Genomic DNA, 11722 nt, shown 5'->3' on the forward strand with positions numbered 1-11722 from the left:
GTTTTCTCAGAAAAAATATACACAAACCAAGAAATGATCTGACTCCAGAGCCTGTGTTGAAAGAACCCGACACACCTGAACATGGGCTTTTCTAAACACCAGAGTTTTTTGTTGCTTTTTTCTATTTGGAGTCCAAATCAAATACAGGGATTTTCGTATTCAGTAGAGCATGTGCTGGAGAGCCGCTCAGAAACAATAAATCTGTCAGAGTCTTCTCAGGAGTAAGTGGATGCAGATGTCCCACCTTGTTTCTCATGAAAAACGATGGAGAACAGCAGCCGGCTTCTGTCGCTGACCTGACAGAAGGCAGCTTTTTTCAGAAGAAATGTCTTTAACTCAACTTTTCCTCCTCCATATTTAGGAGGCCAGCAGGCTAAGAATGCAGACAAAATAATTAAAGAGGTTCCATTTGAGCAACTGGAACCTTTTCATACTCAGAAAGGGGTGCAGGTCAAAACACAGAAAGGACAGCTGGGAGTCAGGTCAAGCTGTGGAGCTGGATTACACGTTTATGCAGGTTTAAGATTGTTTTCTGACAGCTGAGTTACACATTTGGGGAGCTGCTGCTTTAACTGTGGGGTAGCTAATTTGCTGCATGTCACAGATCCATACAGACATTCACAGAACATCATCACAGAGGGAAAGAAAATAAGAAGTCAGGCAATGGAGCAGAAATTCAAGAGTTAAAAGCAAGAAAGAATTTGGTTTTAAAAATGGGAAACATTGTTCAAAAAGTAAATTAAATACAACATGAATGAAAAATATTGAATAAGGAAAATTAGTAAATATTAATGCTTATGTATTTTTGTCACAAAGATAAAGGGTAAAAAACAAAGAGTAAAAAAAAGTTTTCTGCCGATGTCCCACTGAAAAACATGAGAGGTCTGGAAAGATTATCATAGATACTCTTCAACTGTGAGACAGAATGTAAATCAACAATCAAGGATATCCCATTTAAAGACATATAATGGTGCAGAAAATAAATATTTAGTCAAAAAAAAAATGCTCATCTCAAAACTTTGTAATGTGATCCTGGTTAGTCAGTCAAAGGTTAAGTCAGAAGTCAAAGGTTTCCTGGTTATTATAACAGCTGGTAATTTTGGATTTTATGGTACAAGCACCAAACTTGGCATGGGTGTACCTTAGGATGCCCTCTTTCAGAAAAGCATGTCAGCCACAAGAAAATCCTAGATTTTAAAAATATATAAAAGTATTTTGTAGGCAGACCTCAAGTTTAAGGACAGCATTTTGCACATGAACAGCCCATATTGTTGAGACTGAGGCAAATAGAATTTGAATATTTTTTAATACTTGAGTGCATGGCTGCCATCATGACAAATGGCTGCCATTTTGGATTTTTCTAATGGCGAACTGGCTTTTCAGAAAAAGGGGATCTAAGTGTCATCTATGGCAGATTTGGTGCTTGTACCCCAAACCCACCTAACTGTGTTTCTTCACTGGGTTTGTTACACCGTAGCTTTCCATTCTTCTTGAGAGCTTGATGTTCTGGGAAACTTTCAACTCCCTCCACAGATTCTCTGTTGAGTTGTGCTCCAGAGATAGGCCACTTGGGAAACAATGAATTGCTTTTTTATGTAGCCACTCCTTTCATATCCAGGTATTTGGGACCACTGACTGAACGCTCTTCAGAAAGGGCTTTGGCCTTGCCAAAATCTTCATTTTGTTCTTCTTGAGGTATTCACAGGAGAGCCCGGAAAGCTTTCTGACTTGGAGCCGAAAGTCCCGTCACATACACTGATTGATGCTCTTAAAGAAAAAAAAAAACCCTATGAAGTATGCAGAGGCAGAGTTCATGGAAGTGACTAACAGCTGCAGGTGTGCACACTCCAGCAACAGCGGGATTTGACACGCGCAAACCCCCATTATGTCACAGCAGATGGAAGCGGGGCTCGACCTTTATTTGCTCTTTGACACAGCTACTCTCCACGGTGGAGAGGGGGAGCAGGAAGGATAGTTTCAGTCATCACTTTCTAAACTCTCACCTTTCATCTTGACCTGACCATTTTAAAGGTCCCAACGATTGACAGGCGTTAGTAGCGCTCTGCTCTGAGAGTAAAGCTAACAGAAGATCGTTGTAGAGGACACACGTCATAACTCTTGTGGCTGCTGCAGTCAGGTATGTGTCTCGCTGTTACTCTCCTCCCATGCGGACGCAGCTATGCAGCTTCTCATCAGTAAGAGACTGAATGTCTAAGAATTATTTAAAAAGCGAAATGTTAAATTGTAGGTATTTATTCAAACATTTTAAACACTATTTGGTGCTTTGTAAAAAAAAAAAAAAAAAAAAAAAAAAAAAAAAAAAAAGGAATTAATGAAACCTAAATACAACGATAACATGGTCGGGTCAGAGGTCACCCGCATGTTAAAAAGAGGCAAACCAGGAGAAATTGGTAATCACTTCAAAAATGATTTTGAATGATCCTCACACAAACAAATGACCCCATAGCTACTAGTCTGAAACCCTTTTTATTAAAATCACCTTTTTTTCTTTGGCAGGAAGGCTCATCTGTTGATTTGGGGGTTTCGAAACTGTTGAAACTTTTGGTTGATTCATAGCCATTTTTAGTTCATTTAAGTTCAATGTAAGCAGTACTGTAGAGTATGCTGAACGTTGGAATATAAATATATAGATACATATCTATATAGACATATAAAGATATATATATATTTGGCTAAGCGAGCGTGACATTGACTCCCTGATCTACACCACCAGGATCTACAGTACTGTCATAAGAGATGTCTGAGATGTCATTCAGGCTCCCGAAATGCAGCCGGATGGCGACAAAGAGAGGCAAGGTAGTCCACACAGGAGGGGTCTCACTCCCAGAAGGAACAATAGCAGACATTGAGCACAATTACAAGTACCTTGAAATCCCTGGAAAGACCTCAGACCTCTCAGTCCAGAAAAGGACAGTGCTAGGAACAGCTAAGATACTGCAGGACCCTCAAGCTCCCAGGACTCTGGTAGAGGCCTGAGCTTGGAGGAGAAACCACCCGTGGAAGCGTGAGAGGGGCGTTTTTATATTCAATCTGTCCGAGGAAAGTTGTTAATTGAATCTACTAATACCATTATAAAATCATTTCAAAATGAAATATATCGATCTATAAGCGATCCTGCAAAATACTATTTGGATAGAGACCCAGTAGGTTTATTTTACTGTAACGTAAAAATGACCAAGTGCATCACGGCGGACAGCACACATGTGATCGCAGCAAAAAAATGATCAATCCATCATTAGAGTCCAATGTGTGGATCTTACATAATTCTTGTTTGTACACATATTTAAATTACACTTGGTTATCTTGCAAGGAATCTGGAAAACTTCCCCTGAACTGTTCAGTGTTCATAAACAGTGTGGTTATTTTTGTTTAGTTAAGCAATTAGATGTACTTGATAATAAATTCTTTTATTTCTTTTAAAAGATTATTTACACAAAAACTTCAGAGTCAGAGGAACATGGACATCCAAACATCTCCTTTAAAGAGAGTTTGGAAAGTGGACTTTGACCAGTCAGTACAGCCATCTTTAACTACTACAATTCTAGAAGATGTTTAATATAGATTCTGCTGCTGTCTACTAAAGGAAACAACTTTAAAACTGTAAATATAATAGATATGAACTTTATTAAAACAGTCCAGGAACCGGGTGCAAAAAAGGACATGTTTGTCATCTTTTGAACCTGCAGAAGTGTCCTGCACGAATCCCCGACAGTCCAACCGTCCAGCCAAGGTGCCTTTAATAAGCATGTTTAAATGATGTTTAAATGTGGCGCTGGAACTCAGGCCTGCAGCTTTGGCGCTTCATTCTCTCAGAAGTGACTCGAAACAGCCGGAGAATCAGGTCTTCAGGAGGCTGTTGATAGATTTGATCTCCTCAGAGGACAGTGCAGACAGTCTGTAGCCTCTGAGCTCCGGTTTACCTACAGAAATGAAGGGAATAGTTTTAGCTATTCAATAATAAAAGTTTAATTGATGAAACTTACTTTGACTTCTGAATGTTTGAATGAAGCGTCAGGGCATCTTTTCCACTAGTTGCTGTTGTTATGAGACAGTTTTACCCCTCCTGGTGCAAACATTTTACGGTACTTTATTTTAATTTGTTTGTATTTTACTAAAGAAAATGATAGCTCTAGAGACGCACTAATGATTAAAAAAAATGTTTGTAGTGACCTGGACACAGAGTAAAGGCTCCTGAACTGAGTGTCTAGAAGAGTGCATGTGCAGATCAGATCAGTCTGTAGGTGTGAGCAGGTGGAAAACATCTGTAGACTAACATTTCGCCTGCTTTTGAGTGTGCTGCCCCCTTGTGGCATTGGAACCTTACAGCAGCTCAGTCAGAGAAAATGCAAAGAAATCTGTAAACAAAGATATATTATGAGGTCTGCTGTTGTCTTGGTGTTTCCACTCTTAGCTTGCAGTATTTATTTGTGTCACCTTAGGACTCCGCAGTTACGCAACTGGCTTCAACCGGAACGACCGACAAGTACGTTGTGTAACTGAACTCTACAGAAACAGTGCAAAGCCCCAAATGAACGCTGTTAATTAATTTGTCTTGATATTTCACATTTTCACAAATGTCAGTTTAACATTTTGGAATTAGGAACCTATTTTAGCTTATTAACTTTTCTTGAGTTTTGTGAGTTTTCAACTTGTCAAAAGTAACATCCTCTGTTCCAAATGGCTACCAGTGTTTTACAGCACTTCTTTTCTTCCCAAAACCCCTTTATGTTCATCCAAAAGAGAAATGCAACACCTCTTCTCCTTCCAACAGGAGGGCAGGACCAGAGGGAGGAATCACGTTTCCCCTTCTGCTACACAGCCTGTAAAGCGTTTTATTAAAATTGTCAGCTTTAATTTTTCCTTTTTTGTTTTCTTATTTTGAAAGAGTTGCATACCTTGAATCTCATTGAGATGATTGAATTTAGTTTTCAGTTCTCTGCGAAGGTTATTTATTTCTTTATCCAGCTGTTCTTGGTCTGCAGCACAAAAGAAATACATTTTTATTTTTATGAATAAACACATAAAGCATGGAAGTGTGTTTTCTTTAAGGATTACCTTTCTGGACCATCCCTTTAGTTTTGGATTTGTCAAACTCAATAAACATGTTTCCAAAGCAAACCTTCACATTCTCTGCAAACAAAAACAAGAACATTAAGGCTGGAAAAGGCTGGGTTTGTTATTTAACAGCAGCACTTCTGACATATTTCATAAATGCAGCGATCAGGTTTTCCTTTCTTGCCTCTAAACATGACGGGACCCGGTCCTGCCTCACCTGAATCAGACAGCTCATGTTTGAGAGCGTTCAGCGCCTCCCTGTTCCGGTTTCTCTTCAAGTCCAGGTCCACTATCTGAAGAAAAGAAAAAAAAAAGAAAGACACATGAATTCATATTTACCTAATTTAGTATCCAATTTTTGGTTATTAAATGAAGAAAATGGGTCAAAGTAAGACCCTGGCTGGTGACAGCCAAAAAGAATATAAAGTGAACTAAACTAACAAAGACAGAGTGTCCATTTATGTCACAGATATTATGATCAAAATTTATAGTAGATTTTATGTTAAAAGAGAAATTGTCCGTGTTTGCTGCACTAGCTGCTAAAATATCCACTTGTAGTTTATAGAAAATTTCATTTGCAAATAAATTTCTTATAAAATCTTTAAAATGTCAAATAGAGCCAGATTGAAAGCAGAACTTTTGAATTTCTGTCTTTCTTCAAGAGTGGTATCAAGCTAATCTTTATCTAATTTCTTTTCAACTTTATTACGTTTAAGTAGAGGAAAACACTTCTTTTTTTGTTTACATCTCTGTGAGTGGAATTTCCCCAAACAGATCATCAATACAAAAAATATTTTGTTGGACACGCCATCTAATTCATAGTATAACATGACATAAAATATTATTTTAGGATATTTTTTACTCAATTTTGTGAACAGAAATTTCGATCCATCATGATCATCATCCAGGCAGCCCAACTTGAACTTCAGTATCACTTGTTTTTAAGCTAGTGAAGCGGTTCGGTGACCTCTTTGCTAGCTGAAGCTATCTATGTTAAACATGACTTTTGAAAAAAGAAACGATTTGCGGTTCGTCACAACATACCTGCTGTTTGGTTGTGATAACCTCCTCGGCTGCTTCTTCCACTTCTGTCAGGTAGTCCAGCACACGCTGCGAACCCGCATCCATGTTGGCGGTGTCGCATCTAAATATGTTCTACGAGAAACACAAGAGAAGGCGGAACGCTTCATCTTCTGCATTTTCTTGGCGGTAGGCAAACAGCTTGCTGGTCGTTACCGCCGCCAACTGGAGTGGAGTGTAAACCGGGATCTTTTCTTAACTTTCACGTTCTTACTTACATTCGAGTGGAATCTTCTCAAAAAATGAATTCAATCTTAATTTGCAAAAATTTCATAAATAAAAAAAAGCGCACATCGACCATTGCCTAAATTTACAGATACCTCAAACTTCATGTTCAACATTTCAAGGTTGTTTAAATTTGGATTTTTTTTTTTTAGTTTAAAAAAAATGTATTCATGTTTTAAAAACGTTCGAGTCTTACGTCTCAATCTAGTTATTGCTCTTTTCCTATCCTATGTTGTCCCGCTCTCATCATTTTCCCCTCTATTATTCCTTTGTTCCTTCTCCCAGTGTCTTCGTCATATTTCTTTCTCTCTTTGATTATGTTTTTATCTCTGCTTTGCTAAGACTGATCTTTAACTCAAAATCCTTTATTGGAAACTATTCAAGCACATTTAGTGGCTATTTCATCATCTTGTTTCTCTATATGAGCTGAACCCAGAAAATATCACAATGACCCGCATTGTTTTTAGTAACCCCCAATGTTTGCTGGAAATATCTGGTCTACTTTCTTATTTACAGTTTTTAATATTTGCTAATGATGAACTTAAGTCTGAACCATCTGAACATATAAGATTTCCCATTGGCCTATGACAAGCAGAATATTTCTGATGCCCATACAAACATTTGATTTCACTGCTTTTTTGGAAACTGAGGAGGCGAAATGAATAAACAGCTGTGTTTTATGCTGCGTATAGTATAAATGTTATCCAAATGTACATGAAAAGAGAGTTTACATTTTTTTGTCTCAGTATTTGCCCAAAGTAAAATTAAGTGGCTAAACCTGGACCACTGGTTCATTCATCTGTTTGCTTTATTGGGTGTGTTTGTATTTTTTTAAGTGTTAAACAAAATTTATTCTGATCATGTATTTAAAATTTAGACTTAAGCGGATGGGGGACACTGAAACATTAGACAACACATTAGATTTAAAAATATCTCAATCTCTGTAAATAAAATTCAGATTTTTTTCACATCTTCAGGTCAAAAACCTGAGAAAGATCCGTGCAGAAAGACAAATATAAAACCCAGGGTTGGGAAGCATTACTGCCTTCTGCTTGTAAATGTAGCTGTTATTTATTTTGACAAACCACAAGCTTCATAATCAAGTTATTAGGACATGAAAACAAACATTTTAAAAGATTTGTTGTTTAATTAAAAACATACAGGCTTGTCCATATTCCTTGACATGTAGCAGTTATGTAAACATACTGAAGGATTTTTCCCCTGAAACAGCTTCAAAACAATCATAAAATGCACATTTACAGATAGTTGATATCAAAAACTGAAAAATTATCTCCAGTATCTAGTTATAATAAATTATTGCCCAAAAAAGTACTTAAAAAAAAGGAAAAAAAGACTAATTTTACATTCTGCTCTATCATACTTATATGACAAATTCCACTAGTCTGGTTCTGCTGGGCTTGCAGGTTTGGGATCGTTTGGATTTGGGTTTCGTGTTGCCAGTGGTAGAATCGGCTTTTGTTTGCTGCTTCTTCGAGCCAGCTGCTCTGGACCGCTCACCTCCAGTTTTCCTGCACTCAGAAAAGCTCCGTCTTTCCTCTGATCTGTTCGGCGGTCGATCCGCTCCACCTCTTCTATGCTCAGAGTCTGTGCTCCTCCATAAAACTCCCATCTTGCCGTCTGACACAGGCCCCCTCCCAGAGCTGTCGGCGGAGTCCCTGACAGTGGAATGAGATCGGGTTGTTGCACCTTGATTGGGGTTGCGGATGTTTCCTGATGCTTGCATTCTCTTCATGTGGCTGCTGGTCCTGACGGGGCTGTTAAACCTGGGAGCCCTGCAGCTCCTGTCTGAGGAGGAGGGGCGGCTCTCACTGGAGCTCCTTTTTGCAAGAGATGAAGACCTGTGGCTGCGCTCCAGCATGGAAGGAGGTCCGGACTGACGGCTGTGATAGGAGCGGCAGCAGAAGGCAGTGCAGTTGGAGTATTTCATCTGGCAGACAGTGCAGGTGCAGCCAGACAGCAGGCTGGGGTGACCCCCCAGAGATGAGAGGAAGGTGAGCAGGAAGGCACGCTGACACTGAAGGATGCACTTCGGAGAGCTGAGGCGAGCCGAGGCAGTTGTTGGTGCCCGGTAACAGGTGAATGTAGACTCTGGTGGTGCCGACTCGCCACGCTCTTCCTGAACAGTCTGCATCTGATGCCACTCCAGCTGCAGCAGCCTCTCCAGGTATCGCTCCAGAGGGCCCACAGGCCTCAGCCGGGACGCTGCTTTATCCTCCATTTTGTAGAAGACGGCCAGCTGACTCAAGTTCCAAGAGTTTAACGGTGGAGGGAGGAAGTCTGGGAACTCAAATGTTCCGTGTCTTTTGGATCTGTGGATCTGGAGGGAGGACTCCCCATCCTTTATGACCTCTGGTCTGAGCTCAAGTTTTGGCGGGACTCCACTGCAGGGTGAAACAGGATCTTTTTCCCCCTCAGACAGGTCTGTGTTACTATCTTCCTGATCGTGGATGCTCAGGCCTCCGGCCTGCCTGGATAAGTGACGCTCCGGCAGATCCGTGCTGGAATCAGACGGGCAGCTGCAGGAGAAGGCTGCTGTGTGTCCACAGTGCTGAGCGGCTGATCGCACCCTCGGCTCCAGGCGCTCTTTTGCCCGGGGTGCTCGATGAGATGCTGGAGTTTCATGAGCTCTACAAGAGGGAGACATTGAGTTAGTGTTTCATGAGAGTTAGAGCACTAAAATACAAGCATAAGCTTACCTGCTGTGGGGAACAGCACATTTGGTAGAACTGGAGTTGGCCCCATGCTTTCTTCTTTGTGGTCTCTGTGATTGAACATGAAGGAGACGCTGATATTTATCATCTTAGATTTTCATTTTAACTGATGATTTGCTCCACTATAAACTCATTTGGCAGTTGTTCCAAATTTTCTTGAATCTTCTTATTAAAAGATGACCTATGATAGATTTATGTATTGCCAAGGAATTCAGAGTGACTGATCGATCACCTCACTGATACAGGATGTGTGCAAATTCCTTTACTTAGATATGCATATAGTGCATTCACTATTTTCTAAATGTCCAAATCCACAAATCCATGATCGAGTGCCCGAGAAATTTCCTAGAAGTCTCGGTGATAAACCAGTGTGCATTGATGCTCACTAGATTGGGGAATATGGACCACAGTGCACTGCATTTGAATAGTTTTTGTGAAAAAAAACCCATTTTGAATATATATATATTTTAAATACCATCCAAGTTCATCAGAACACAGCAGATTCATAGTCTTTGTGAAATGTTTGTATTTAAAAGCTTTTCACTTTTTTTTGTCACATGTACAGTTAGGAAACGGTTTCACCTCTACAATGAGATGCTTACTTTGCTGCTCGCTCTGAAGGTTAAATGTTAAATCAAATAAAAGAAAAGGTAGGATATTTACAGGATCTCTGAAACATTCACAGCAAATTTAAAATATAGCTGTGCATCAGTAAATGACTAAACCTATATGCAAATCAGCTGTTGTGCAAATTAAGTTGAGAAAACTGTGCAAAAGAGACTTTTGTGAGTTCAACAGTTTTATACACATGAATGTTGTTGAATATTAAGGTGTACTGTAAGAGCAGTAATAATAAACAATGAATATGGGAATGATGAGTATATTTGCTGTTTTAAAAAAAAGTACTGAGCATGGTGAGCACTACTGTTAGGGCACTATAGTTATTTAGTACGGAGCCTGTGTCCTGACATTAAGATATTAAAATATATCTTGTTCCCACAGATTATTATCTCGTTCGCACGAAATACTATTCCGTTCCCACAAGATACTATTCCGTTCCCTCGAAATGATTAACTCGTGCGAACGCAATAATTATTTCGTTTGAACGCAATAATTAATCCGTTCGAACGCAGCCTAGTTATCATAAATCTTTTGATATTTTTCTTATATTCATTGAAACAGTGATAAAGTGATCATTTTTGTTTTTCATCTTCCTTTTTTGAACGAATATGGGTCACAGAGACACGGACGTTACCAGTGAAAGCGGCGTTTGCCGGCATACAGAGAGCATCCGCGTGAATGACTTATGACGTGAATAATTATTGCGTTCGAACGGATTAATTATTGCGTTCGAACGAAATAATTATTGCGTTTGCACGAGTTAATCATTTCGATGGAACAGAATAGTATTTTGTGGGAACGGAATAGTATTTCGTGCGAACGAGATAATAATCTGTGGGAACAAGATATATTTTAATATCTTAATGTCAGGACACGGGCTCCGTAATTTAGTATTTTGGGATTAGGGGAAGGAATTTGGACACAGCCACATTGACATATGTTAATTTTGTGGGGAAAAATCAACAACAAATACAGTGATAGAAGAGTCAAATCAAAGGAATCTGTATATGTGGAGAAATGTTAATAAATATTTTTTTTTGAAAGAGTAATTTACAATATTACCTTTTAAAATGTTTATGGTATATTTTAAGCACAATTTGAAAACACAATAACAAAGCCCAGTGAGACAAACACATAGGAGCATCATTACCATAACAGGGTTATTAGTTTTCTGAATGGAGGTGAGCTGCGGCTGAGGAGACTTCCGTCGTGATGACCGTCTTCACCTACACATAAAATAACATTGATCACGGGGACATATTTCATAACCAGAGACCTTAATGTTCACACCTATTACATGGTTGTGCCTGTGATGAGTGGAGCAGCGATATCTCATCAGAAAACAACGCTGAAAACCTGCTAAATAAATAGACGAAGAGTGTCGCTGTGTGTCTGCATCAGTCTGACAGAAACCTATCAGCCTAACCAACCTGGACCTGGACTTGGACTCGCTACAATCCGCGTCCCTCCACGATGCCTTCGTCCGCCGCTCCTCCCCGCCGAAAGAAATTTTTATCCGTGGACCGCTAGGAGCATAAAGCACTTTCTACCCAGCTCTCGTGTATGGAAAGACGTTAGGATCAAAATCCCGCTTCGATTTTTTTAAGCGCCGAAGCATATACTTGAACATGTCTGTCTGCTTATCAGCTGATGAGAAATGGTAATTAAAAAAAATGTATATATATTTTTTTGTACTGTAAGGGATGTCTACTATGTGTATGCTTCTTCCTATAACATTTTATTTATTCGCTTATTATTTATTAGTTTTCTGCTACCAATTCTTGTGTGGCATCAGGCATGGGTTTATGAATATTAATATACCGTTTTTAATAATATATCAAAATTTACTGTAAACCATAAAAAAGCTGGTCTTCAAGTAAAGGTTAAAATTCTTATCTAATTTTTTTCCCCAAGGAAAAAGTTAGTGTTTTCTTACCCTAGTCCTTAAGATATAATGTCCTACATGGTTTCAACACCCAAAAACACGA

At 39.2% G+C, this 11722-nt stretch overlaps 2 protein-coding genes across 7 annotated transcripts; both read right to left on the minus strand.

Moving 5' to 3' along the window:
• Window positions 1–3409: 3409 nt before the first annotated feature.
• pdrg1 (p53 and DNA damage regulated 1) lies at window positions 3410–6248 on the minus strand. 2 transcript variants are annotated; one of them, XM_011475184.3, is made up of 6 exons: window positions 6121–6248; window positions 5294–5369; window positions 5077–5151; window positions 4917–4997; window positions 4775–4841; window positions 3830–3941 (listed from the first exon to the last, which is right to left on the minus strand). In XM_011475184.3, exons 1-5 carry the CDS (start codon window positions 6202–6204, stop codon window positions 4816–4818), a joined length of 342 nt encoding a protein of 113 aa, XP_011473486.1. In that variant the 5' UTR covers window positions 6205–6248; the 3' UTR covers window positions 3830–3941; window positions 4775–4815. The 2 variants fall into 2 exon arrangements, with proteins under 2 accessions (XP_004068945.1, XP_011473486.1); XM_004068897.4 differs by lacking the exon at window positions 4775–4841 and having other exon boundaries at window positions 3410–3941.
• A 1256-nt stretch (window positions 6249–7504) lies between these two features.
• LOC101156967 (protein FAM217B) lies at window positions 7505–11421 on the minus strand. Of its 5 annotated transcripts, none has more exons than XM_020703311.2 (5): window positions 11165–11421; window positions 11032–11093; window positions 10885–10960; window positions 9099–9163; window positions 7505–9029 (listed from the first exon to the last, which is right to left on the minus strand). In XM_020703311.2, exons 3-5 carry the CDS (start codon window positions 10885–10887, stop codon window positions 7763–7765), a joined length of 1335 nt encoding a protein of 444 aa, XP_020558970.1. In that variant the 5' UTR covers window positions 10888–10960; window positions 11032–11093; window positions 11165–11421; the 3' UTR covers window positions 7505–7762. The 5 variants fall into 5 exon arrangements, with proteins under 5 accessions (XP_020558970.1, XP_020558971.1, XP_011473488.1 ...); XM_020703312.2 differs by having other exon boundaries at window positions 11025–11093; XM_011475186.3 differs by having other exon boundaries at window positions 11032–11421.
• Between the last annotated feature and the right edge of the window lie 301 nt (window positions 11422–11722).

Source organism: Oryzias latipes, chromosome 5 (genome assembly GCF_002234675.1).
Source record: "Oryzias latipes chromosome 5, ASM223467v1".
Lineage (NCBI taxonomy): Eukaryota > Metazoa > Chordata > Actinopteri > Beloniformes > Adrianichthyidae > Oryzias > Oryzias latipes.

What these genes read in the sequence shown, in the direction of transcription:
- pdrg1 (XM_004068897.4), bottom strand. Translation starts at nt 6,204, where the DNA reads ATGGATGCGGGTTCGCAGCGTGTGCTGGACTACCTGACAGAAGTGGAA. An exon ending in TTATCACAACCAAACAGCAG is followed by an intron (nt 5,370 to 6,120) that starts GTATGTTGTGAC and finishes TCTTTTCTTCAG; the next exon opens with ATAGTGGACCTGGACTTGAA. An exon ending in ACATGAGCTGTCTGATTCAG is followed by an intron (nt 5,152 to 5,293) that starts GTGAGGCAGGAC and finishes TTTTGTTTGCAG; the next exon opens with AGAATGTGAAGGTTTGCTTT.
- LOC101156967 (XM_020703311.2), bottom strand. An exon ending in TGTGCTGTTCCCCACAGCAG is followed by an intron (nt 9,030 to 9,098) that starts GTAAGCTTATGC and finishes TCCCTCTTGTAG; the next exon opens with AGCTCATGAAACTCCAGCAT.